Source organism: Furipterus horrens, unplaced genomic scaffold (assembly GCF_987537825.1).
Source record: "Furipterus horrens unplaced genomic scaffold, mFurHor1.1.pri manual_scaffold_11, whole genome shotgun sequence".
In the NCBI taxonomy this organism is placed as follows: Eukaryota; Metazoa; Chordata; class Mammalia; order Chiroptera; family Furipteridae; genus Furipterus; species Furipterus horrens.
In genome coordinates, this window is record NW_028327181.1 from 92,763,716 (window position 1) to 92,791,572 (window position 27,857).

General features: G+C 42.6%; 1 protein-coding gene, 1 long non-coding RNA gene and 1 pseudogene across 2 annotated transcripts in view; 2 read left to right on the top strand and 1 right to left on the bottom strand.

Annotated features, from left to right (window-relative positions):
- Positions 1-811: 811 nt before the first annotated feature.
- Positions 812-7,567, top strand: LOC149998867 (uncharacterized). The gene is made up of 3 exons (XR_016514352.1): positions 812-877; positions 1,257-1,335; positions 7,427-7,567. It is a non-coding gene; the product is annotated as an uncharacterized LOC149998867 (long non-coding RNA).
- Positions 7,568-8,713: 1,146 nt separating this feature from the next.
- Positions 8,714-27,857, bottom strand: part of LOC149998868 (ABC-type organic anion transporter ABCA8-like) — a 65,361-nt gene continuing 46,217 nt past the window's right edge. Inside the window, exons 24-39 of the mRNA XM_090257310.1 lie at positions 26,065-26,238; positions 25,752-25,865; positions 24,041-24,160; positions 23,174-23,227; positions 22,640-22,731; positions 21,174-21,294; positions 19,961-20,078; positions 19,224-19,315; positions 17,146-17,306; positions 16,583-16,658; positions 16,413-16,507; positions 14,655-14,774; positions 14,303-14,443; positions 12,909-12,988; positions 9,091-9,146; positions 8,714-8,957 (exon numbers count right to left, since the gene is read on the bottom strand). Coding sequence (XP_090113436.1) covers positions 8,859-8,957; positions 9,091-9,146; positions 12,909-12,988; positions 14,303-14,443; positions 14,655-14,774; positions 16,413-16,507; positions 16,583-16,658; positions 17,146-17,306; positions 19,224-19,315; positions 19,961-20,078; positions 21,174-21,294; positions 22,640-22,731; positions 23,174-23,227; positions 24,041-24,160; positions 25,752-25,865; positions 26,065-26,238 — 1,713 coding nt within the window. The 3' untranslated portion in view covers positions 8,714-8,858. The remainder of the gene's footprint in view (positions 8,958-9,090; positions 9,147-12,908; positions 12,989-14,302; positions 14,444-14,654; positions 14,775-16,412; positions 16,508-16,582; positions 16,659-17,145; positions 17,307-19,223; positions 19,316-19,960; positions 20,079-21,173; positions 21,295-22,639; positions 22,732-23,173; positions 23,228-24,040; positions 24,161-25,751; positions 25,866-26,064; positions 26,239-27,857) is intronic.
- LOC149998869 (mitochondrial import inner membrane translocase subunit TIM14 pseudogene) lies at positions 15,496-15,772 on the top strand (annotated as a pseudogene).

A 27,857-nucleotide genomic window follows, 5' to 3' on the forward strand; every position in this document is an offset into this window, starting at 1 on the left:
GGGCAGGGAACCCTGGCCACTCAAGTAACCTGTGACGTTGCTATTAACTATAGTTATGTGTGATTGCCGAAACGTAAGGAACAAATATTAGATGAATCCCTTACAAAATCCTTGCTCAGGAGCTTCGGGAGCTTACAATTAAGCAGCTTGGCCTAATAAAAATAAAAACAAAAGCACTATTATAAAGAAACCAGATAATTTAAGAAGTCCCAGTAAACAGAAGTAATTTGCATGGTGGTTTTGAATGGGTCTTGAACTGGGATATTTATCCTAATTGCTCTTTCTTACTAGTTTAAAGTCTCCAGTAGCTTAACACACTTCCCCTGATACCTTTTCTTCATACTTCTCAGTCATCCTTCTAGAGTTCTGGCAAGTTTTTATCACCTCCCCAAATGGCAGGAGAGCAGCTCCGACCCTCTCCAGCTCAGGGGCCCTTGGCATGAACTCTCTCTTCCCGGTGCTTATTTCCTCCTGCTCAGCGTTCTTTGTCAACATCCTCTTTCTGCCCTGCTGGGATTTCTTGAAGCCAGGCTCTTCAACCTTCTGAACCACAGAACATAGTTTCTTCATAACTTCCCATTTTTTGAGTACATATGCAGCACAGAGTCTCAGAAATCTGTGTTCACATAGAAATAGCAATCTCTCTGTATTTGTTTTGAAGCATCTCTGCTATTCACCATCCCTCTTCCGAGAAAACAGAGGAAGTGGCTATTGGTAAATGAACCCACAGCACAAATTGGATGTGTCACTGCTTAGGCAGCTGCAACTAACTGTCCAGAAGCTGTGGTTTGCATTTTGCCACAAGTCCATTAAAATATATTGAATGGCCAGAAACCATGGCCATGCCCATTACATAAAAAACTATCAAAGAGCACAGGTCTGAAAAAAGTGGCTCTGGGAATGTTTCTGGTCTCCTCTTGTCAATACCTCCTCCTTCAATTATTTTAGGCAGTTAAAATAATTATCTTATAGGTTGTTGGTCTCGGTCTTCTCCACATAGGAATGGGAACTGGATAAGCCAGTGCATGACTCCCTACCATTTCACCTGCTTTTCATTCTTCACCTTGATGACTTGTTGTATTTCTACCCATCCTTTAGAACCTATCTTCAGGGAAACCTATCCTGGAAATTTTATTTGCTTCAAACTTTGCACACCCTCCCAGGAAGAGTCAAGAACCTGTTACCCCATTTGGCTACCATTTTGATTCTATGTAATCGTTTGCTTTGCACCTGTCATAATTCTCTTTTCATTCCAGATACCCTGAAATGATCATGGGGCTTTGGAACCAGGCAGACTTGAGTTCAAGTTTAGCTCTGCCAACTGCGTGATTATGGGTGAGTTACTCAAAACTCTGACTCCAAAAAACCTCCGCTGCCTTGCGGCATACCTCTTCAGGGGAAAGGCTAAGGGAGTAAACCCCGACAGAAAATCCGGAGCCGGAGTCCCTAAGGCGGTTTGACGTTGTAGTCAACACCGGCAACTCCTGCGGCGCACCTGAAGCCAAGCTGTATTGACTCCGTCTTTCCCTTGGACCCTTCAGCTGCGAAGAGAGGGGGGGTCTGCTGCATGGGCAACAGCAGACCCTCCATATCACCCTGCCCAGGCTCTGTAGCTTCAGTAGAAGCTACACCATCGTCTCTCGAGACGGACGGATGCCGACGACTCAAACTCTGAAACTCCGTTCCCTTGCCTGTCAATTGGTAATAATCATCCTTTTAAGACAGTAATCTGAGTTCCTGGTATATAGAAGATGCTGAACAATATGAGTCTTCTTCCCTTCCTTTCCTGATGATGTTTTATTTATTGTGATATTCCTTTAACTGGGTCAGTGTTTGGCACAGAAGGGGTTCAGAAGTATGTGGCTATTGAGGAGATGCAGAAGTTCTCTCTGAGGTAGATTATACAACATGGATTTTTCATCTGCAATAAAGCAAACCACCCATCTTAAATTTGATCTGTTTTCTTAGTCATTGATTTTGTATTTTCTATTTGTAGTTCAATTTTCCAGATTTCTTAGGCCTTAGAAATTCCCAGATTGTAACTAGAAGAATTAATCACTATTGCTCAAATGTCAGTGACCTCTGGTCAAACGATATTCGGGTTGCTTTTGGTCACACTCTTCTTTTGTTTTTAGTTGGCCCAGCATCTTTTGTTTTTAATTGAAGATGGTCTTTAAAGGGATGGCTCGGGCCATTTGGGGATGTTTCTCAGTTTTGGATATCTCCCTTGTATACATATTATTAAACCTTTGTTTGCATTTCTCCTATTAATTTTATTATTATGGGATGGGGCCTAGCCAAGAACCTAGAGATAAAATTATTTTTCTTCTCTTATACATCAAAAAGGTATTGCCTAATGGAGAAAAAAAACTGTAGTGACAGATGACTATATTTCATAGTAATAATTGCTAGGACAGAGAGAGGCAGAGGTTGTATTTAGGCAGTTGATTAATTTAGTAATCATTTAGTGGTTGCCTATTATGTGACAAGGAGTGTTCCAGTCCATGGGAAAACAGCAGTTAACGAGGTAGATAAGATCCCAGCACTCCTGAAGGTTATCTTTAACTGGGGGGTGGGGGGTGGGGAGACAGTTCACCCACAAACAAATAAATAAACTAGATAACTTAAGAAGGACGAAGCAAAGCAAATGGTGAGAGTGACTGGAAACTTTAGATTTGGTGGTCAAGTTGATTTTTTGAGGATGAGAAAACTGAGCTGAGTGAGACAGGAACCAAGCATGTGGTTGTCCAGAAGAAGGTTTTTGGCAGAAGGAAAAGCAGATGCAAGGTCCCGTGGTAGGAACAATCTTGGCGTTTTTAAGGAACAGATAAAAAGCTGACGTGGCTGTGTAATGGGGGGCGGGTGATCCCCAAAGTCCCCACAGCTCATGGTTTTGGGGAGAAGATAACACAGCTTTTAAGGTACTTTGCATATCTATGGCAGGGTCATAGCTAAATAATAGCCGTGCTTAGGGCCCAGGCAAAAGGGGTAAAAGGGCGAATGGTACGATTTGAGATACTTTGCGGATCGATGACAAAGAGCTAGCGGAGCCTTTCCTGAAGGGGAGCAGTGCTGCCACCTGAGCAACAGGGCAGATGATACAGCTTAAAATACTGCTCATTACAATGAAGTATGGGGCTCCGGGTCAGCATTGAAAGTAGGGGAGAGCCATGAGGAAGGGCGGATGCCGTTTGGAAGGATGAAGAAGGGCCACCGTCCACCACGAGAAGAAGCATGATGGACGGGCAGAGCCCTGAGGAGGAGGGCCGTGCTCTTTGGAAGGATGAAGAAGGCCCGCTCTCCGCTGTGAGAAGCAGCACAGTGAAAGGAGCATGTCGGAGGAGCCGGGGGGGGGGGGGCGCAGCAGGCTGCGGCAGCCGTGGGGAGGCAGCAGCCCTGCGGTTTGCAGTCAGGATCCGGCCGTGCGGCCCGGGCTGGTAGGGAAGCATGCCCACTCCAGCTGACTCCGAAGCCACCGAGGACCCTGCCTTGCAGACCCAGACTCTCTCTGGACTCTTGGAACTCAGAACATGTGGAGAGGACATTCTCTTAGGCCTTGTGACTTTCCTGGACTTCACCATGATCCACTGTAACACGGCACATGCTTTCCTGGACTGTTATACAGAGGCTGAATGTTACAGAGCCCCTGGGCTGCTCCACTTGAAAACAAACCCACGGGCTCTTTAGTTAGGGGTCCGATTGCCCGCCGCCAGAATTACAACTCTTAATACTTCAGTTGAGTGAAAAGAAAATTGTTTATTTAACAGTTACACATATCCTTGCCTCCCCCCTACCAAACCTAGCCAGTTTTAGGAAGGTCAGAAACACAGTTTCCCTACGTCCCAAACACAGTTCAGCTTTACCAGTGGCTGCCAATCACTCAATCTGACTGGGGAGGTCCTTTCTGTGCTGTGGTGCCCTCCAGCTCTCAATGCAGGACCACCTGGATTCTCAGCCTCCTTGCAAACTGTCTTCTTTCTGTAAACCGCGTGGATCTCCTCTCCTTCTCCAGAGCACCCCTGCGAACACCCGCCAGCGAGGGAGACAGCCCCAGAGCGCGCCGACCCCTAAAGTGTTCGCAGCTGCCTATATATCCCTGACTGCGTCCTCTGAAGCAGTGGGTGTTGCCAACAGTTCTGATCATTCACAGAACCCCACGTAGGCTGTGTGTGCTTTCCATACCGTCCCCTGGTTCAAGACTCCTCCCATCCACCTGAGGCCTTGGAAGCATCCAAGCCATTTTGCATAAGAAAGACACCAGCCATCAGCCTCAGGCGTGTGGAGGCATTCTGAAAGCTGCTTCCTTCTCCCCATCCCCCAGCCGCAAACTCTGGGGTTTGTTTTTGGACTCCCCCGTTTCTGTAACATGAAGACAATGTACCCCAGATCCTGCAGGAGCGAGCTGATTGATAAGGAATGGGGAACTATTGGGCTTGGTTTTGGTTTATAGCATCTGGGGGAGCAAGGGAAGCGCTGGGTCTAGTGGGAAAAGAGGCCTTTCTGCCCGGGTGCTCCCAGCCCCCCCCCCCAAGGTTGGAATATTGTAAATAAAGGCCTGTTTTCCTCAACGCTAATTGTTGGGTCACACACCGAGGCGCCCTGTGAACGGGCCCTGGTTTGCTCGGTAACAAAATCCAGGATGGCTCTCGGGTGGCAACTGGGTGTAGCTCTTTACTGAGATGGAAAAAGCTAAGGGAAATATATCGACTTCTGTTTCAGACACATTTTGCTTGAGGTGCAAACTAGTTATTCAAATAGAGAAATTAAGCAAGTGGTTGGATATGGGAGTGGAGCTCAAGGTTAGGAAAGCCCGGGGTTAGAGATATTTGAAAGTTTTGATGCATGTGAAAGATTAGATTCCAGCGCTTATTCCACCCTGCTTCCGTGAGCTTTCCAGCATTGTAGAGGCTAGAAATTTAAAAGGCTGCCGTCTCCTCTCCTTCACTTCAGGACCCCCGACCCCACCAGTCCAGGGAGTCAGACTGAATAACCAAGATACTAAGAATCACTAGCATGTTTTATGCTTTGTTCTCATGAGTTCTCAGAGGGCAACAGAGCAGCTTCAGTCTACCAGGAACTTGGCTACAAGCCGCCTCTCAGTCCCCAAACCAAGACTTCGATCACTCAGGCTCCCAAAGGTTAAGAGCTCGACTTAAGCACCTCTATTTAGCTTAAATCTCATGTAATTTCTCCTCAGAGATGAAGAGAAGGATGGAGATACTCATTTTAAATGACCATTAAAAATGGGAAGGAAATTCTGGAAGTTGTAAAAAGAATATTAACCCTCCCCCCTTTCCAAATGTTGCTATTTCCTTTGTATTATGCGATGATGATAATTTCATCTCTCCCCTCAATCCTTTCACAGCTGTGGATGGTCTCGTCTGAAGTAGACAAAGGATGTCTCCTGAGACATTCAGCTCCCACTATCATAAAGATATTTTCTATCTTTCCTGTTCCCTTTAGCATCTCCCATTTAACAGAATGTTTTATGTGGCTTCTCTGGGATCTTGGAAGGCTGTTCATCTTTTTTTGTAATTGTGGGAAAAATCCTCCCCCATAGTTTTAATTCAACAAAATCTTGGAAAAGTTTTTGAAACTGTCACGGAACTAAAAAGAAGGAAACAAACATGTGAGCAGAAAAGGAATCAAAAGCATAGGAACTGGAATAAGAGGGAGCCCAAAGCCATGTTTCCTTGACTATGTACATCTGGTGGAACAATGAAGATGTTGGTCATTAACCAGGAGTATTGTCTCTACTGTGCTGACCAGTTTACCTTAATTAAACATTTCCCTTGAATATAATTTTATATGGTTCCTACACAACCAGAGAAGAGGCAAAACAGAGGAGATTAGAAGATTATGGAATATAAGTGAGATGAGAATTTAAAAAATGGACGGCTAGAGTAAGATCGGCCAAAAGGAGCAGAAAGAATGATGTTTTGCACAGTGGTGTGTTTCCGGTCTCCTGTGGTCTATAAATATAAGGGTAAAATCGACAGAGTCAATCTGTGATTTCAGTTCTAGGTTTTCCCATTGGCCTCTGATATGTCAACAACTGCCATCTGGTCATCAAGCATTTCAAAGTTCATCATCCTCTGTGCAGTACCAGACTCATGATAATGGGTTTCCTTTGTAGGTGAAGAACAACAAATTTTTTTCTTTTTGAGATACGGATTCTAAGCTGTTCATTCAGAAACCAAAGACTAAGAGAGAAACTTTGACCCTCCCCCTTTCCTGCCCAAGAGATTCAGATAGAAAAACCTGCTTCAGGAAGGAAGTCTTAGGATGCTTGCCTTCACCTGCCTTGAATGAAGTGTGGTAAATGGGGAGGCTTCAGGCAGGGTGCCAATTAGCAAGAAACCCTGGGTCTCATTGTTCCTGATTCCTTAGCAAGAATGTGTCTACCCTGTGTGTTCCGTTCTTCCTCAACTACCTGTAAATCCCTCGTTCTCACTTCTGGAGCCCAATAATCCATGCTCCCCCTTTTCTCTGTTGTCCAAAATAACATGTATACCCAGTGTTTTCTTGCTGTCTTTGTAAATGTCACGCTTATGTGAATTCCCCATGTGCACGTTATAAAATTTGATTTTCTCCTGTTAAGCTCTCCCTGCTAATTTTCTTATTAGCACAGCTAGAAGAACTCAGAAGACGGGAGGAAAAGCATTCATTGTTTTAGCCACCATATACACATAGAGCATTGGACGCCAACACCAGACTTTGGTCCCACATGCTGCTGCCTAAAGAAGTGGGCAGACTTTTTCTTGCCAAAAAGCAGATGGAAACTCAAGGTCAGGTTTGACATGGTTGTCAGTTTTATTTTTTCCCAAAGACCTGGTTGTCTGTGATATCAAGGCTGGTTTAATCCGTAGGCTGAAGAAAAAGCCACTTGAGAGCTGAAACTCTGCTTGTCCCAGGCTCTCTCCCACTGACCTGCCAAATAGCTTTAAAAACAAACAAACAAACAAAAAAAAAAGAAAAACTGAGCTAGTTTGTGTTATTTCTTTGGGTTACAATGTAAAGGCCTCCATTAATATTAATGTCTTCCGTGGACTATTTATAGATATCTCCCCTGACTGTTGGGGAATGAAGTGAAAACCCATATATTTTGATGTGTCCTTGAGAAGTGAGGGGATAGGAAAAAGAAGGGGACTGGCCAGGGTAGGACAGAGCCTCTTGGCATCCCTGGGCACCGGTAAGCACCAGGCAGAAGTTAGGGGCTGTTGTGGACTTTATCACTTTCAGCTGTCACGGTAACCATCTGCCATAGGTACTGAAATCTCCCTTTCACAGATGAGAAAACAGGGTCTGCACAGAGAGTAAATGGTAGATCCAAGACTGAATTTGGGCCATGTGCTGAATCACTTTGCCACACAGCTGCATTTGCTGAAGGTAGGGACTGAGTTCAATTCTTTTTTTTCCTTCCCAGCACAAGATGAATAAACGGACCTCCCCAAACCCCTGGTGGCCAGTCAGGGGAGAGGTGCCCTCCAGAGCAGAACTGTCTGGGATGCTAAGAATTTTCTGAAAGGGAAGAAAGGATGTGCAAAGAAAGCATTGCTAAGAAAGCTCAGAGAGTCAGCTGCATCAGCCAGAAAATCTTACCCTTTATGCTTGGTAAGCAGGGCTGGCCAGTAGTTTTAGATGATTTTTTCTAGGAAACGTTTCTGCTTGCCACTACTCTTCAAAAAAAAAATCTAATTTTATTTTATTTATTTATTGTTTTTCTATTACAGTTGTCCCATTTTCCCCCTATAGCTCCCTTCCACCCCACCCACCCCGACTCCCTCAGTCAATCCCCGCCCCGCTGTTCATGTCCATGGGTCGTTTATACTAGTTCCTTGACTGGATCCTTCCCCTTCTTTCTCCCCCTTTCCCCTCCCCCCTCTCTCTGTCACCACTTTTTTGCTTCCTTAATCATGGTGTACTGTTTTCTTCCTTTAGATTTTGGTAGCCGACATGGATTAAAGCAGCAAACTCGCTCTTACGTGAAAAATTATTTTCAACTGGATTGCAACGAACGTATAAATTGGAGGCCAGTGATTCAAGAGAAAGACACATGAATGAAACAAACATTTCAAAACTACATATTTGAGATTTATTTTATCTTTTCTACCAAGTTGGTAGGCCTGTTGTGACATTTATCAGTTTTCTGAGATGAAGTGACAGATATCTGTAAAAGATCGGTTACAAGGCAAGCCTCTTTAGTGAAGATTTAAAAATTTAATGAAAATAGGACTTCATTGGTTTATAGAAATAAAAATGTATAATACATTCCTAATAGCCAGTTTTTAGTTTTGCAGACTATGTCTATATGCTTGATAGTATTACCAGTGGATATATTATCAAATACACTATATTGATATCAGAGATGACCAATGATGTTTTAATATTTTTTTAACCATAAAAAATACATTAAAATTTATTTCAATAAGTATGATACTTTTTGACTTGGTCCCTTAAATTGTTACAAAAATATCAGCTTTCCAAAGGATCAAACTTGCTGAAGAGTAAATACATGGACTTCTCAGTCTAGGTTATAAAAAAGGCTTTTACATTTTTGATAAAAAAAATTAAACGAAATTTGCATATCATTCAGAAATTGAAACTATCTGATGAAAGTGACTGTATTTATTTAGCATCAGAGAGGAAAATGGGCTCGGGGGACCTGCAGAGATAGAGGCTGGGGCTGGGAGGTGGGCTCAGTCAGGTCCTGTCCCTGCTCTTGCCCAGAGCTCGCTCCTCACCACCCCGCCGACACCTGCCCATCTTCGCCATGTAGGTTCTAAAAATAAACACTGACACTGTGAAAAGAAATGCCTTAGAAAACAACCACAGGCCTGAACAGAGACACGGGGTATTCAGGGCTCTTCGTGTGGGAGGAGCATCTGCCTCACAGAAGGGTACAGTTCCTCATCAAAGTTCTCCAGCTCCTGCTCCTTGGAGAGCTCCAGGAAAACCTGAAAGGAGGTAAGAAGTAGCGAGAAAGGGAGGTCACTCTGCCTCTTGTAGCTCCACGAGAATGAAGAGTGTCGGTACTTATTGTACATTTATATTTGCATGTATGATATAAAAGAACTAAAGCTGACCCACCTGCTCCAGGGTGGACTGCGAGAGGCTGTACTCCTCCAGGTCGAAGCTCTGTTTTACTGCACGAGAACGCATGTACATTAGGGGTTTATATGTTTTCATATACAGGTGGTCTTAGATGTCAGCATAGAATACAAATAACACTTTTTAAAAATATTGAATAAAAACGTTAAGACAATAACCTAATGGTTTAAGTGCAGCATCCAGCTAAAAGAATACCAATGCATTCATGTAGGTTAGGGGAAAAGGTGCTGGTGTTATGCCTGTAGATCTCTATTTAAGGGAGGAGACAGTGCTGAGAAGGCTTCCTTCTCAGCAGGGGAGCCAGCATGTCTGCACATTCAGCACAGGAGGAGGTAAAAGATGCATTTTGAAAAGGATCACGTCAGCGGCACTTCCGGCCAAGATGGAGGCCTAGACAGACACGCTGCATCTCCCTCCACAACTAAGAAGGAACACAACTACCTCAAAACTAGAGACAACCAGAAGTTCCAGAAAATTGAGCTGCATGGAAGTCCAACAAACAAAGATATAAAGAAGAAATATTCATCCAGACAGGTAGGAGGGGCGGAGCCAGGGCAGAGAGGAAGCAGTGTGGTGGCAGCAGTGGCAGCAGCAGCAGCAGCAATCACACATTTTAAAAAGTAGGGAGGGACACCTGGGAGCTCTTCCAGCCCCAGACCATACTGCACAGCTCAGAGTTTCAGCACAGGGGAAAATCAAGCCTCATTGCTTCTGACTGTGAAAACCAGTGGGGGTTGGGGCGGAGGAAGAAACTGCTGGTCTCTCAGCAGAGTCTGCTTGTTTAAAGGGCCCTCACAGTCCTAGAACATCCGCAGACCCACCCACTCTGGGAACGACAGCCAGGGCAGCAGCTAGAGAGGTGCCAGTCCCATACAGAAGTGGGAGAAGTGCCTGGAAAAGGAGCAAGTGCTGAGCAAGCGGCATTGTTCCTTCTCAGATCCCTCTCCCACATACAGCGCCACAACGTGGTGAAACAGGTCGCCCTGTAATGACGAATACCTAAGACTCCGCCCCTCACAACACAACAGGTGCAACAGCTCTACCTAAGACACAGAGGCAAACAAACACAGGAGCTTGTCAAGATGAGGAGACAGAGAAGTATGGCCCAAAAGAGGGAACGGATCAAAGTTCCAGTGGGATCAAGATTCTAATCGATGAGGAGACAGACAACCTAAAAGACGAGGAGATAGCCAACCTAACAGCCATAGAGTTCAAAACACTGGTGATAAAGATGCTCACAGACTTGACAGATATGCTTAAATATGGCAAACGCATAAGGGAAGAAGTGAGGGCTATGCTAAATGAAACAAAGGAAAATCCGCACAAAACCAATGATGAAGGGAAGGAAACCGGGGTTCAAATCAATGATTTGGAACTTGAAGAAGACAAAAACAGTCAATTAGTACAGAATGAGGAAACAAGGATTGAAAAACAATGAGGAGAGGCTTAGGAAACTCTGACAACTTTAAATGTGCCAACATCTGAATCATAGGGGTGCCAGAAGGAGAAGAGGAAGAGCAAGAAATTGAAAGCTTATGTAAGAAAATAATGAAGGAAAACTTTTCTAATTTGATGAAGGAAATAGACATATAATTCCTGGAAGCACAGAGAGTCCCAAACAAGATAGATCCAAAGAGGACGACATCAAGACACATCATAATTAAAATGTCAAAGTTTAAAGATAAAGAGAGAATCTTAAAAGCAGCAAGAGAAAAGCAGAGAGTTACCTACAAAGGGGTGCCTATAAGACGATCAGCTGATTTCTCAAAAGAAACTTTACAGGCAAGAAGGGACCGGCAAGAAGTATTCGAGGTGATGAAAAGCAAGGAATTACAACCAGGATTACTCTACCCAGCAAAGCTATCATTTAGAATGGGAGGGCAGGCAGCTAGAGTGCTTCCCAGACAAGACAAAGCTAAAGTAGTTCATCATCACCAAGCCCTTATTATATGAAATGTTAAAGGGACCTATTTAAGAAAAAGCTCAAAACTATGAACATTAAAATGACAACAAACTTATAACTATCAATAACAGAATCTAAAAAATAAAAACAAAATCCAACTAAGCAAACGAGAATAGGTATGGGGATCATTTGGAGGGTTATCGGCCAGGAGGGGGAAGGTGGAGAAATGGGGAAATGGTGCAGGGTTTCAGAAGTATGATTTGTTGGTACAAAATAGACAGGGGGGAGTTAAGAATAATATAGGAAAAGGTGAAGCCAAAGAACTTATATGCACGACCCATGGACATGAATTAATGGGTGGGATTGCTGGAGGGAAGGAGGGTACTGGGCAGAGGGGAGTAAAGGAAAAAGAAATTGGGACAACTGTAACAACATAATCAATAAAATATACTTAAAAATATAAAAGAAAAGGGTCACATCAGAAGATTATAGAGAAAGATATCTGTGGTTTTCTAGAGAGCAGAGAATCCTCAGGCAGCTTTTGTCCACCAATGCAGCTTAAACCAAATCAAGTTGAAAACCGTTCTCCTTGACCAAAAGGAACTGGGTAGGGTAGTTAGAGCCCCAGTAAGATCCTGGCAAGCTGGAAATATGCCACCAACACCACCAGATCAGAAATATACCACAGAAGGTACCAGGCCGCAGTGGCAGTCTAAGGAGTGCTTACATGCGGGGGTGCTCCGCTCAGGGAGTAGAAAGAAGAGACATCGCTATGACCACAGATGCTATCAGCAGGAGGAAGAAGAGTCTTCTAGAACCAGAAAGACTTGAATTTCTTCCTCAGGGAAGGTGGCAAGCAAGCGAAGATATCACTGAGCAGTGGCAATGAAAGAATATAGGGAGGGAGTTCCAGCTAGCACAGAGGAGAGTAGCCGAGTTCATGGGCTTGGATGGCAGGAACAACATGAGCCTAGCAATGACAGACACAGTGTGGTCAGTTTTTTGTTTTTTAAATATATATATATATATTTTAAATATATTTTTTTATTATTTATTTTATTTGTTTTTAGAGAGAGGGGACAGGAGAAAGAGAGGGAGAGAAACATCACTGTGTGGTTGCCTCTCACTTGTGCCCCCAACGGGGGACTTGACATGCAACCCAGGCATGTGCCCTGACTGGGAATCGAACCAGCGACACTTGGTTCGCAGGCCAACCCTCAATCCACTGAGCCACACCAATCAGGAGTGTGGTCAGTTTTAAAGTGCAGTGGACACAAGAAGATCATCTTAATGACCAGTTTCTTAATATAGAGCCTAAGGCAAAAAAATACGCATGTCCACATAAAATTTAATTTTAAATAGGTAATCATCAATATTACAAAAGAAAGTATTCTTTCCTCAAAAGGTTTTATTTTTTACTTATTTTTAGAGAGAGGGGAAGGGAGGGAGTAAGAGAGGGAGAGAAACATCAATCTAGCATGCCCGCATCTGGTGTGCTGACCCACAACCCGGCATGTGCCCTGATTAGGAATTGAATTAGTGGCTTTTTGATTCACAGGTTGGCACTCAATCCACTGAGCCACACCAGCCAGGGAAAGAAAGTATTTTTCTTAAAGGCATATATAACTGAGTTTTGACTTAGCTTGTATGAATATATATACAAAACAACATGAGAAAACCCCAGAAAGCAAGAATAAAAATCACTCCCTTTACCCCAACCCCACAAACACATGCTATTCCTCCATTTCCTTGATATTGTGCTCCTAAAATTCCATCTGAGATTTTAACTTCTGAATTTAACATATCACATTTAGTTTTTGTCATGGAGATGGATTATTATGCGATCTAAAATTATCTGCTTTCAGGCTCTTGTTTCAAAGCATATCCCTCTTACCCATCTCTAATTTGAAGAAAGCTTGGGCTAAAGGTCGCACATTTTCCATCGGCAACTTGTAGACCATCAGAGATGAGTACCTGGGGGAGGAGGGGAGAGAGGCTTATACCACCTGTGACAGAGGCAGATAGACTCAGATGTCTCTCTAAGTGCGGTTTGCTGTAGGTGAAATACACAGGGTGAACCCATAGTGAGAAAAAAGAGGCAGTTCACAAGGAAAACTGGGGATGGGAGTCTGACTCAGACAGGTCAGTGCTCTTGGCCCCTTGGAGGAAGACGAGCAGGCACGGTGCCAAGTGCCAAAGTCACCCTCCGCCGTACTTTCTAAGCTCACCACTTACTCCTCTGCTTCATCCTCCAACCAGGCTCTGACACCATGTAGCTTCTTAAAGTTTCCCAGCTCGGGTGGAAGGCTGAGTCTATTCTCCAGAGAATTTATCTCTTTCCTGCCTTCCCCCCACCTCCTACTCGAACTCCTTTTCTATGCAGGATAACATACTTGAGTCTGATTAGGCAACTAGAAACCTCTAGGAATTCAGGCACCAAAGAATATCCAACAACCATTTTTGAAACAATTTCTCAGATAAATTTGTCTTCTCATCGCTTGACAGTCAGGAAGATTTAGACTTCATTTCACAAGCTACTATTTCGTATATTTATGGAGCAATCATTCTCATCCATTTTGCTCATTCCCTGTACCTCTGTGACGTATTTGGGTTTAGTCTCAGGCTGCTTGTTGAGTTATAGCATTGCTTTTATATTTACACTCCACTGTAGAAATGTATTTTCTGACCTTGTCATTGTGACTTATTTCTCTTTACTGTTTTCTTCCCTAACTGCTACATTATCTGTCTTCTGCAGTAAATCGTAGGTGTTAAAAATGACCCTAAAGTTCACCTTTGATTTTTTTATGAAGATTGTTCCAGACTCTATATAAAATCGGAAGTATTAATATATTTGAAATAATCAGTTTCACATCTCAGTTCTGCTAGTTATTAGCTGTCATGCAATCTCACCTATCTACCAATTTCCTCTTTGTAAGGATAATAATTCCATTTAGTAAGGTCCTTGTAAAGGCCAGACTATCACAATGCCCTTTTGAGGTCATCTCATTTTTCACTGCAATACCAGAGTCTACTTTAGAAAGTCTTGGTGAGGGTTAACTAAGCTAACCCAAGACCAGGAGAGTACCTGGCACACAGTAGGACGACAACACACAACATCGGCTTTTACATCAGCTTTTCTCTAGTTTACTTTCTGCAGTACCCAACAGGTCATTTATTCCTTTTAGGTTTCCTTTTGGGCCAAATGTGGACTCGAATGACTACAATCAACAGGCCTGACAAGGAGAAGTTGACTTTTGATACCAGATCAGAGCCAGTCACCATCTTTACCTTTCCTGCCGAGCAGCCTGGGGGAAAAGCCTCAGAATTTCCGCGTGGAGGGGCTCCACCTGCGTGGGAGTCTTCACCTTCATCTCCAGCAGGTAATCCTTGCCAAATTTGCTCTTCAGTTGCTGGATGGAGCCGATACATCTGGAAGGAAGGGGGAGCTCATAAGAGAGAAGGACGTAGAATGCAGCAATGTTTGAGACTCATGATTTGCTGCTAGTGCTGCCTCGGGGCTTCATTGGTAGGCCCTGGGGATTCCAGCTACTCACAGAGACCTCTCTGCCCAGAGACAAACTCCTCCAGCTGTGCCCTGGGGGAGGGGGGGGGTCAAGGGTGAGCTTGCGCAGACACCCACCTCAGCCTTCCCGACACCATGATGGCCACGCGGTCACACACGGCCTCCGCCTCCGCCATGTAATGGGTGGTCAGGAGGACGCCCCTCTCCATGTTTTTAATGGTGGCCCGGATCGCCTGCCTGAATTGCCAAGAGAACATTCGCAATTAAAGAAGTCTTCGAATTAATCAGAGAAGAGACTTCCAACTGGCGTGTGAATAATTAGCAAAAAGAGTTTAAGCACGGGCAGGTGGGGGAGGAAGCGAAAGCCAGGTGAGAGCCGTTACGTCGGAGGCAGTCATTAGGAGAGGGGAGGTCACGGAACACAATATTTATTATGAGGCTGGACACAGTTATCATAACCTGGTAGAAAATAAAATGCACAAGGAACATACGTGACAACATCCAGAACCCTCCTGCCCCCACCTTCGCATCCTTATAAGAATATCCATGCTCAGGAGAACTAGGGGACACTGTGTGATGTGTCATATCGTGTCACAGAGATGCCCCAGAGCTACCTAAAAGATGAGCTGAGCAATTACAATACTCAGACTGAGCATGTTTGAGCCCTGACAATGATTCTTTTTCCTTTAATGAGAAATGGCTAGGAAGTGTTATCAGGGTAAGGTTTTCTCTTTTTCGGCCAAGTATTGGCTACACTAGTGATATTGAGGGTTTTATTAAGAAACAGTTTAAGGGAGTGGTGACCGCCTTGCTTCTGATAGAACTGTGGGGTGGTGGCTGCAGCCTCTGGGCTGAGGTGACCTGCTCTCTCGGTGAAGGCAGGGGAGCCGAGTGGAGCCGTGGCCAGCGCAGGGCCATTGCTGCTGCAGGATCTGCACGACGTTATGTTTTGCAAGCCATGAGGCACATGGAACCTCAAGTCAAACAAGTTTTTCAAAGTCTCCCCAAATTGGCCTTCAGTGGTGACTATTACAGAGGTGGGGTTGAAACAAAACTGACAAAAATGGGAAACAGTGTTAATACCAGGTCTCGGCCCTGCTGCCAAGAAAGGGAAAATAAGAGATGTTCGTAGGTGAATTATGCTTTTAAATCCCCCAGAAAAGGGAGAATCACCTTATATAGAAGCCAAGATCAATGAAGCTAAAGATTTATTAAAAAGTCAAGCAAAAACGTGAAGTAAATGTTGGATGAATTTTAAGTTCTTATGAGTTATGTATATGAGTACCAGCTTTTTATAATAAAATGTTTTGAAGCTACAGATTTTAAAGATGATTTTGCAGAAAGCAAGTTAAAGCCTTGGTCTAAGCTTCTTGTTTAAATTTGAGGATTTTAAATCAGATTCTAGAACATTTGAAGATCAATGCTTAATAATATGGATAAATACATACCATTGAAGAGAACTATTGTTCATTACTCACTTAGCAAATAACTTGGTACTTAGGTCAAGGCAAAGTGAACATGAAAATCTCTGCTTTCAGGGAAACCCCAGTCTCCTGGGAGAACTAACTGGTAATTAAAATACAACGTGATCAGTATTATGATGGGATCAGCACAGGTTGTTGTAGACCCGTCTCCCTGGGAGGAGAAGCTGTCAAGGCTCCCTGAGCTGGCTCAAGCTGCTTGGAACTGTGAATTGAAAAGTGAATGGAACTACAAGTCTGACCTAAGAAATGGACCTAAGTCGTATGTATCATCGACAGAATTCAGATTCCATACCTTAACGACTCGACTGAAAAGAAAAGAAACAATTTTTCCAGGAGTAAAACAATCCACAGGTGTCCTGCAAGGTGTCCCCCCCCTGGCCCTGCTCCTCACCACATCTGCTGCTGCCCCTCGGGGTCCATGCCCGTGGACGGCTCGTCCAGCAGCACCACCGACGGGCCTCCCAGCAAGCTCAGCGCGAAGCACAGCTGGAACGAGAGGGACAGCGTGTCTGGCACCGACCTGCGCCCCGCGCACAGTCGCACCGAACCCCGCGCCCCTACCTTCCTCTTGATGCCCTCGGATAAGGCCCTCACGGGCTGCTTCTGCTGCTCCTGCAGCTGCAGCGCCTCCACCAGCCTGCAGGAGACACGACGGGGTCTTACAGGCTTCTTGACAAGGAGGAAGCTTGGTAAGGGAGCGGGGCCGTGCAGGACCAGGGTGGGGAGAAGAGCTCAGAAATGTGGTTTCGAAAAGAGACGCGGGGCCATGTTAAAAATGACTGGTTCGATCCACACACACCCCCGATTAGTTTTTCCTTTCAAAAATGTTAAAGCACATTTCATGATATCCAAATAACTGTCCTAGGATAGCTTATACTTAAATTTTAGTACTTTTGATGAATTTACCAGTGAATCCTTTTTTTTTCTTTCCATATTTAATATGAGAAAGAAAATAACACTTTGCAATCGGGGAAACCAGTTTCTAACTGCAAATCTACCCCACGTGGTCTGGGTCGGTGTCAACAGCCTCTCGCAAAGTCCTGAGTTTCCCAGAAGGTTGTCACTCCCAGCTGTGTCCCTGGACCCCTCAGGTGAAGAACAGGTGCCTGACCCCCCCCAGGTACCGTGTGATGGCGACCGTGGCGTCCGCCTTCCTGAGCCCTTTCACCGCCGCGAACACGTCCAGGTGTTCCCTCACCGTCAGGCTGGGCCACAGCGCATTCTCCTGAGGGCAGTACCCCAGGAACTTGGGGGTGTCCCCTCCGCTGCTGTCTTTTAGTAGCACCTGGGGAGAAAAGCTCACTCTCTGACTCTGACCTGCATTGCTCCTCTGAGTTCCCATGACATCTTTCTCCTCATAAACCAAGCAATCTAGAGAAATCCTCAGATCTCATTGAGCTGAGTCATCCGCACCCATTTTGCATCGGAGGAAGGCTGTCAGCATGTAAAGACATGGAAACAAACATGTGCACAACCTAATCTAAGCTGAAAATCAAATATCTCACATACGTGGTGTCTTGGCCTCATGGCCAACCATTCGTATCCAATATTTAAATCCCACTCAGAGAGAAGTACATCCATTTAATTGCTCCCTATTGAGCTTCATTCACTGGTGAAATGTTTTTGAGAACTGCCAAAGGTAACCATTCCTGTGCTGCCTGCTTTGGATGCAGCGGGATGGCCAGGGTCCCAATTACTTGGCGTTTTCATTCTACTGAGAACAAGCAGAGAAATGAGTAAACAGGATGTTGACAGGCTGTAACTGGTGCACTGATGGAAATAGTCAGGAGGCCAGGGTGGAGAAGAATAGAAGTGACTTTAGGGAGGGTGCTTCGAGGAAGCCTGTCTGCTGAGGGACAGTGACAGGGCGCCTGCTTGGGAGAAGGCCAGGAATTGGGGACAGAGCAAAGCCCCGTGGAGGGATGATGCTTAGTGTGTTCTTAGACCCCAGGCGGAGGCAGGGGACCTAGAGCAGAATGGCCCAGGGGGGAAGAGAGGCGTGACGATATGGACACGGAAATCAACTCCTGACCAGCAAGGGAGGTTTCCTTCCAGCCACAGGGCTATGAGGGGGCATCGAAAGTATCTGAGCAGGACAATGACATTGTTTATAAAGATCACACTTGCTGACCTGATTAAAACTGTTTTCACGACACCCCGATAGTCGTTGGCTTTATAATTAAGATCTCACTTAACCTTTAAAAGTCTTTCATTCTAATACATCAATGAATGGTTATCTCTTTTTTGCCCATGCTGAAGGAGAAATAAAATATTGATTTAGGTTCCAAGTGGCGATTGAATTGGATGGTGGTCTGAATTGAACTGAGTCCAGTTAGGGTCAGCTGAGCTACCAACATCACTGAGAGGCCCCCTTCAGGAACCCCTGCTCTCACCTCGGTTTCAGAGCGACTGGGAGTATGTCTTCTCCTTCCTCTCTTGTGGGGTACCTGTCAGTCACATTCCTGGTGGCCTTTCCCCTTGTGGGCGTGACCATCAGCCCTTTTCCTATATTCTAGCTCATAGACCTCTGCCTTAAGATTCTGTTCCTCACTTCCTGTGGACACACATTCCGAAAGAGTTCTTAAGGTTATCTATCTTCTGTCTTAGAATTTGGGGGAAAAATGTTTGTAAGTCATGTTAGCGCTCTCTGATAAATTGAGCTCTTTTTCTGTTTGCCTGGCCTCTTTATGCAGTTGAATTGAACGTACAATTCTGTGGACTGCGTATCTCTGCAGTTCAACTTCAAGCCATTCCTTGAAGATACTCCTCCAAGATAGTGTATTTGTACCAGAATATGTGTTCCAGTAACTAAGAACTTTTTGAAAGACAATGAATAATAATTACTTAATAAAGTTTGTTTTAAAAAGCATTTTCATTTATATCCGGAAGACAGTGCTCATTGAAAGTGCAAATCCATGGGCTTTATGGGACTATAAATAGAATTTGTATGTATTCTGATACTGATTTCTGACATGATACTGGACATTCCCACGAAATGCCTTTGAAAGCATGAATAATTATCCCCTCTCAGCGATTAATTTTGGTGAGTATGAATGTGATAATTTGTGATTACCCCCCCCCACATTAATCACTTCATTCATTTAATGAGTAAATGAAATTTTGGGGTGCATACTATTTTAATACCTTATAAACTTTATTTGGAGCACCACTAGGTAACATATTCTCCACAAAATTCACCTACCTGTCCAGCAGTTGGTTTTGTGTCTCCAGTTATCACCTTAATGGATGTACTTTTCCCAGCTCCATTGTGTCCTAGTAATCCTAAAACCTCCCCTGAAAAAAGAAGGTTATACTTAATACGCATTGATTTTAATAGGAAAATCAAGAATAAAACACAGTCTGAAGTTTCACTATGTGACAAGTGTTCTGTGTGCTTTATACACAGTATTTCACTTAATCGTCACAGCCCTGCTGAGAGGTTGTTATCATAATCTTTTCTTACATAGTGGGGGACGAAAGCTCATAAGGATCAGGTTAGTTGCCCAGGTCACACTGGTGGGAAGTGACAAATCACTTTTGGGAGCTCGTTGTGTCAGACTCTGTCTCCTGTGCTACCCAGACCTGGGCAATGATGTCACAAAGTCCTCTAACACGTGCTGGCACATCCTATTTGTTTTCTTGTGCAAAATAATGGACATTAGGCAGTCCATCATGTTAATTAAATAGATATGTCATGGTTTCAATGACCTATTTCAGCAGAGTACTTATGGTTCCCATGTAGGTGTGACTAAGCTCCTAGTCATGAGCATGAGTTCGTTACTTTAGAAATGAGCCCTATAAAAGGAGCTGTCAAGGCCGCCCTGCTGATGGGGGGGGGGGGTGTCACCCAAGAGATGGTGTACAGAATGATCCTTCTCAAGAAACATAAAGCTGTAAGAAGGGCCCTGAGCCCACAGGGGCAGAGTCTCTGTGCCCAACCTTTTCTGACACAGAAAGAGACATTTCTGGTGGCGATTTTCTTCTTTTTCTTGGAAAAGCAGCATTTCCTCTTCCCTATGTACTCCTTGCGTAGACAGCTGGCAATAATGACTGGTTTCTGTAAGTGATGAGGGAATTGTATCAGATCCTAATACTTTCCATTGACCTGGGAAAAGCTCTATCCACCCACTGAGTTGGCCCCTCCTTGTCAAGACATGCATCAAAGAAGACTTTGTACTAGGTGACATGTTTATTGGCCATCCTCCTGTCTTAGCACTTTGTTTTGGAGGGAAGAGACTGTTTTCCTTTCCTACAAAGGCAGGTACTCAGGAACACGTTAAGTGGAACCTTGGTTCTCGAACTTAATTTGTTCTGGAAAACTGTCCGAGGAGCTATTTGTTCAAAAACTGAGTCTCCTTTGTTTGTAGTCTGAGACACATGTGACTGATCACACAGGTATTGGCATGAAAGAGTTGTCAGGTCAAGGGTCAAGAATCAGAGTCAAAGTTTTGTTAGACCACTGAGACATTTTTTTCCCTTGAACAACTTGGTTGAGAACCAAAGTGTTCAGAGGTCTGACTGTATTTTACGCAGCCAGCCCATCTCAGAAAATAAGCAAAAACATTTGGAGAAGCATCAAGTCACCCTCAACATATGTGGACTGGACTTTGCCCCGAATTTCGGTGCAGTGTATTTTGTCCAAGTAGAAGTGATCTGCATCACTTTGCTCAGTTTCTAAAAATCACAAGTTGTTTCTTGGCTTCTGTAATTTCAAATGAACTCCACATTCTGTTTTTTATTCTAAGAATGACAAAGCAAGTTAATATGACTCTTTTTTAAAAAATTCTTACCTGAGGATATGTTTATTGATAATAGGGAGGGGGGGAGAGAGAGAGAGACAGACAGACAGACAGACAAACAGACAGACAGAGAGACAGAGAGGGAGAGAGAGAGAAACACTGATCATTTCCCCCTTGTATACACCCTGGCTGGGGTTTGAACCTATAACCTTTTGGTGTATGGGATAACACTCCAACCAACTGACCCACCCATATTTAGATGTAAAAACAATGAATACCTGTTAAAATAAAGTTACAATACTAATTTGTGTGAATTAGAGAAACTCAGAATCATTTGAGAATTATAGACAGGCCCCTTTAACTGATAAACATATGTATTATTTGATGAAATAACTACTTTGTATGTTTCTTACCTCTTCAAAGTTTGTGGAATTCAAAGCATTTGCTGTTCTCTCTCTTTCCAGCTGAACATCTTCATCCTCCTCTCCTGGCTCTTCTAGGTTTTGGCATACATTGCTGCTTCTTGGAGAAATCCTGGGAATCAACACCATCCATTAATAATTGATTTTGTGTTTTCATCTTTGTATCAATAAGACTGCAGCCCTGGCTGGTGTGGCTCAGTACATTGAGCACTGGCCTGTGAACCAAAGGGTTGCCAGTTCAATTCCCAGGTGGGGCACATGCCTTGGCTGCGGGCCAGGTCCCCAGTTAGGGGCATGGGAGAGGCAATCAAACATTGATACTTCTCTCTCTTCCTCTCTCCTTCCCTTCCCCTGTCTCTAAAAATAAATAAAATAGAAAAAACGCATATTGCATTCTCTAAATCTTATACTTGAAAAGATTGGGTAATTAATAAACCATCATAAACTCCTTTTGATAGAGTGAATCTTCCCTCCTTCACAGCCTCCTTCTTCTGTCAATGGTAGTACAATATTTATTGGCCACTCCTTCTTATATATCTTTTATTCTACTTCCCTACAGAAACATTATTTTTAAATATCAATAGTCTATGACAAAGAATTTTACTATCGTAGCTTAAAGAAAAAATTTTTTTCTGGGCAGTCTAGCTTTGACACCAGCATGTTGGCATTGTTATATTTTCATAGGGCGATAAGGTCAGAATATTTGAAATCAGGATGCCCCCTCGTGCCCACCAATACAAGTAAGATGCTTGATCTCCTATTAAGCTTGGCCATTTCTTTGGAATGTGCCAGATTCATCCTTCTCCATTCTTATTCTGTCTTACATACTTAGAATATAATCTTATTCTGTTCTCACTTCCTTCAACCTACTCTCCCATACTGATCTTAGAAGATTTCTTAAAAGTTTTCTTTAATCTTGGAGGTCTCCCATCCAACGATCTATGATAGTTAATGATAAAACTGATGTGGTGTGGGAGAGAGGAGATAAGATGCTTATGGCGGTGTCCTTGAATGGTGCACAAAAGATCTCAGGGTTTAAGTTCCATTGATAACTGAACCACTTGGACTTCTTACGACCACAGGAGAAGAACACAGTTACTGCTGCCTTTGACCTATCGATCATTTTATTCTTTCTTTCTGGACTGACAGCATTCCTTCAACTGCTGATCAATTCAAATTAACTGCAGTTTAAACTGAACTAGCCACATGTAACCGTGCCTAGTGTTCCACCACACACTGTCAGAGAGAGTCCTTAATATTCAATGTTCCAGGTCTGTTTATTATTTATAATCTTTGATTTAGGTACCTAGATCCCTATTATTTGTATTGACACATGGTTTCTACCTCAACCTATTCTAGCACTTGGCACTTCTTTGTTAATGAATTCATTTATGCATGAAAAATCTTTTAAAATATGGATCACTGAAGTGAAAGAATCCAATTTGATTTTTTCCAACCTAAAGAAGGGATCCTTTCTCGTTGATTTCTTTCCAAACTTCCATTCCAGACATCGAAGAATAAAAAATAAGACGATAAAATGAAAGACAGGCTAGGAATAAAGAGATGCACAATTAGAACACGAAAGGAAATAATTTCAAATTACAAGTGAATTAGAAATAATTGGACTTCTACAAAGATGCATTTGGCAACATCATTACCCATTTCTAATAATCTATTTGTCAAATTGTGAAACTATCAAATTCACTCTCAGTCTTGTTTACAGACACATAGGAGACAAACGTAACTATGTCATACCATTACTTGAAGTCATTTCATCACTAGTTGTACAGTGTTCTTAAAAATTGGGAAGCATATTATTTGGTTAGTTGATCTTTATAAAAAATACTCCATTTTTACAAATATTTTATCTCTTAAGAACTACAAGTACCCATATATCCATCTCAATAAAAAGTTTCACCATGTTTATAGAAATTAAGGTGGTTTAGTCTCATAAAATACATTATAAATTTTAAAGAAGAATGTGTTCTCACAATTAGGACCAACAGGAAGGGCTCTGCACTGTAGAAATCGTCGAAAAACATAAACTGCAAAAAGAAAGAATGATTAAGCAGGAAAAGTTTTGTTTTGTGAATTTTAGCCATATCAATGTGAATTGGCCCATTGAACAGCCCTACTGACATGTCCCCCTGATTTCACCAAGAGTATTGACTAAGTGTCCATTCCAAAATGGTAGCAAGGGGCTGTCTGCCTTCCTCCCAAGGTCTGTGAGCCATTGTGCTTTCATTCAAAGCAGTAGAATCTGGCAATTATTCATCACGTGCTAAGAAAATCTTGGGCATCTGTGCGAGCGTCCCCTAACACTGAGAGAGAAGCAGGACTTAGCCTCACCACACACACCTCCACACCTCTTCTTGTGCCCACAGCTCCTTTCATAAGGCCCCTTCCTTTCCTTTCCCCATGGATACCTCTTCACTCACATACTGTACCTTCCTTCCATTTGGAGAAGTGTGGGTATCAGTCAGCTAGGAAAAAAGACTATTCACATTGAGGGCTTCTCTAGAGTCCTGAAACCCCTAAGATTAGGGACGTTTCATTGGCCTCCTTCTAGAACTGAACATACCCAGGAGTCTAGAAAGCCCAGACTGAGTGTAAAGGCTGCTCTGTTTCTCATCACCCACTATCCTTCTGCCCCACCCATGGGTTAGGGCCAACTCTTCCATTACAGTTCAGCTGGGATATATATTGTCCTATCTGGGAGGACTTCAGCTGGAATCCATGGAGTAGAAAGCTTCAAATATCATGCACATTTAACAAGCTGCAGAGTTCCAACCTGAAGCCAAGCTTTCCCCATTGGTTGTAAGTTCCATGGCATTGGGACAGATGGTGGTATTACTTACACGCCAAGATAAGATCACACAGCCAACTAATGTGCTTTGCGGTATTAAAACCATGGTAATATATGTCATTAAAGGTCCAGATAAACTCAGCATAATTAAAAATGAACAGAAGATGCTGACCTAAAGAAAATACAAATATGCATGTTAACCACTCTGAACATCAATGGAGGCTCCAAATTAAGATAGCTCATCTTGGAGCTATTTCTCATCTCCACTCCAACCTCAAAAAACAAGCTGAAATCAGCATATCTCCACTGACATTTCCTTTTGGTGACTTAACTGCATTCCTTTGGTCTGGAGTATAATGAGTGAGACGTCACTGGACAAATATAGAATATAATATATACAGCATTTTATTATAGAAAAGAAGAAAGGATGGTGGATATTGTTTTATTGGAGATACAATTGATATCTAATAGGAATAAAGCAACAATGAAAGGAGACTTTTGTTAACTATGCTAAGCATTTAATTACCCGGACTGGCTTAGTAGGAGTACTAAAATACAAAATTCAGGGATAAAAGAAAGTTTTAAGTACATCTGACACTCTCAGACTTTTTTTTCTAAACAGTTGTAATGTCTTCCTAAAAATTTTGATACTTCTAATTTCTGTCTGCTATAAACCATCACTTTTATGGCTTCCAGAATATTCTTCCTAAAAGTGTTTCTCTGATCATATTTATTTTCTGCACTATACATGTCCCTGGCTCCCCACAGTCTGTAGAATACATTCTTGAGCACATCACTTAAGACCGGTCATGGTTCCAACCACTGTGTTCACCATACCTAGGTGCATGCTCAGGCCTGCAACTTGCTTTCTATCCATATTCATGTCAGATTATTACCAGTAGCTAGGTCTTTCTCCTAGCCTGAACCTTCTCCCCTTTGGGTTTCTGCTCATCCTTATTTCCTATCAGCATCATCATTTCTCTCCAGCTCTTGAAATCTTACTCTTCTTCAGGGTTCACTTCATCGAGGAAATCGCTGCACTCACTTTCATGAATGACTCTCTCTCTTTCTGGTTTTCATAGACCTCTTTGTTACTCAATTGCTTTAGACTTTTACAGATGGATGGCACCTCAACCATCTTTGCTTTATCTCTCTGTTTCAGTAAGTGGCTGTTTACTCATCTGTTTACCCTCTGAGCGCTCTTTCAGTGTTGAAATGATCTATTTTTCTCCATTATCAGGCTTAGTTTGGACATATTGTTGGAAGCCAACAATAAGTTTGTTGAATTAATAACTTACTTTTTCACATTCTGAAATGACACGGAATTAGAATAGATGCTTATAGATTACACATGTTTTTCCTCCTAATTTAGATAAAGTAAGTGTTGCTTTGTGGAATGAATTCTTAGGAGATTGAGAGAAGTCGTTTCTAGTTTTAACTATGCTAGTAACTGTATTTGTTTAACTGCATGGAGACATCTGGGATAATTTTTTTTATCAGTGAAAAGAAAACACAGATGGTTTCCAAGTTTTTTCCTATTAAATATTTTATTATTAGAAAAATTTTGGCCACTTTTAAAGAAAGATATGGTAGAAATAGGGAGAGAAAAAGATTCAGATTTTGAAAAGGATCCATACATAAGGCAAACTCAAAATATTTTAGCCTGTAATACTAATCTATCCTACAAAGGGCAAATTTTAAAGTATTAGCCTTAAAATTTATGTGTTAAATATATAAAACAAATGTCCAAAGAAAGTACTTACCATAAAGTAGACTAAAGACCAAATGCCACTATTCTTTCTCCCCTTGCGGAAAATGAATGAAATGACATACGTAAGGAAGATAAGGGATGTGGCATAACCAATAGAGTTTAGGATCTGAAATGAACAGGAATGTTATGTTTAGTGAAAGGCAAATGCCATCTAGGAAAACATTTAGGATTCAAAACATTGTCATAGCACAGGGTTTTATAGTTATTAATAATTCATGACAATGTATCAATGAAAACAGTTTGCATCTCCCAAGTTTCTACTGAAATCATACAGTGGTATTTGTGCTATGACTATTGTAACTTACTTGTATAGTCCGAAATACAGAACTAAACATGTATTCAGGGAGGTTTAAAGTGAGGTCCATTAAATACATAAAAAGGAACATCAGCCAGTACAGGGGCACATCCACCAGCGCTTGTCCAAACCAGTAAGCCGAAGGGAAGAGCCCCGAAATTCGTAGCTGGGACCAAACTTTGTTCTGATGAGGAGACAGCAAAAAAATACAAATGGTATTTCAATTTGAGGTTTAAGAAAATGTGGATTATGTAAGAAATATCCAGACAAAAATTCATTTGTAATAATTCTGCATTGTGGACACACATGTTATTTGGACCAAAGAATATGAATTGTTCCAAAGGTAAGGGGTCAGTTTGCTGCTTTAATGAACGACATTATTGTTCATCAGACACCTGATAGGAGATACGGGGAAGATCTCAGAATAATCAAGGCATCAACACTTGGGTAAACAAAACAGTGGTTAATGACTTATGGGTCGGGGTGGGGTAGTTTATCTAAGCAGCTAACTTTTTATCAGAGTGATCCTTTTTTGACTCAGTATGAACTGTGCTCTTACTCTTTTTTTCCTAGTATTGCATTTAAATATGTACTTACAGACATGCATTTAAATATATATATATATTTGCTTCATTCTTTTAATCTAAGTAGATGACATATTAGGGTAGTTTTGTCATAGCACACATTCAAATATTAATTGCCTATCCAAATATTTAAGTACATGTACATACATGCAAATTCCTTCACAAATGTAAATGTATTTTGTATGCCTTGTCATCCTCTGAATAAACTAAGTTACGTATTTTAAAACAACTTATCCAGTGATGTGGTTTTGGGCACAGATTATACTTTAAATCTTTCTAATAATTTGACTTAAGGATTCATATCAAAGTCTCCCCACACAGATCCACTCGGTACAACTGAAAAGGATTTGGTGATCTACTCCAAATGTGGGCGAAGCGCAGAGAGAAATGAAGGATGGTTTTAGATTACCAATAAGATAACTGTTGACATTTATGGAGACAGAAAATATGAAGGGAAACACATTTAAGACTATCATAAATTTAGTTTTGGAAGTGTGAAGTGTGAGAGTCAGTGAGGCCACCAGTAGGAAATGTGAGAAAGCAGTTTGGGGTCAGCGTTGAAGGCAAAAGGACAAGTTAGAGATCTGAGCTAGAATCTAATCGGGGAGTGACCAGACAGTAGAGGGGATTTGATGCCTGAGCATCAGATGAGCTTACCAGGGAGAAAATGACATCTAATGTTAGAGCCAGGGTTTGAGGTCTGAGGATTTCCACAATTTAGAGATGAGACAGACAAAGAAGAAACTCCGAAAGAGACAGAGAGACAGCGGCCACCATGTTAGGAGAAACAGGGAAGCCGGGGCATCCCACAGCGCGCAGAAAGACAGTGCTCATGTCTTCCACGGGTGAAGTTTCATGTTTGGAGTATGTTAATGCTAAAACGGATGACTGTGCCTGGCCTTTCCCTGGATTCCTGGAGAGCCTGCACAAGAAAGGGAACATTACACGGGTAGTATTCTCTCTCTTTGGGCAACAGAATTACTTTGGGCAGGGAGAGACACAGATGAAGATGCTAGGGAGTAAGCAGAGTTGTTTCCATGAGGTTTCATGGATTTTGCATAATAACATTACCAAAACGAAGCTATTAAAGGACATCCTATTGAAGTTCGTAAGTAAAGCTAATTCCAGTTGGCCTGCATGGGTTAGTCACATGAGTCTATCACCCTATGATTACTACTCAAAATTTGTCTCCACTTCAGAACCACTGCATCAGAGTCCT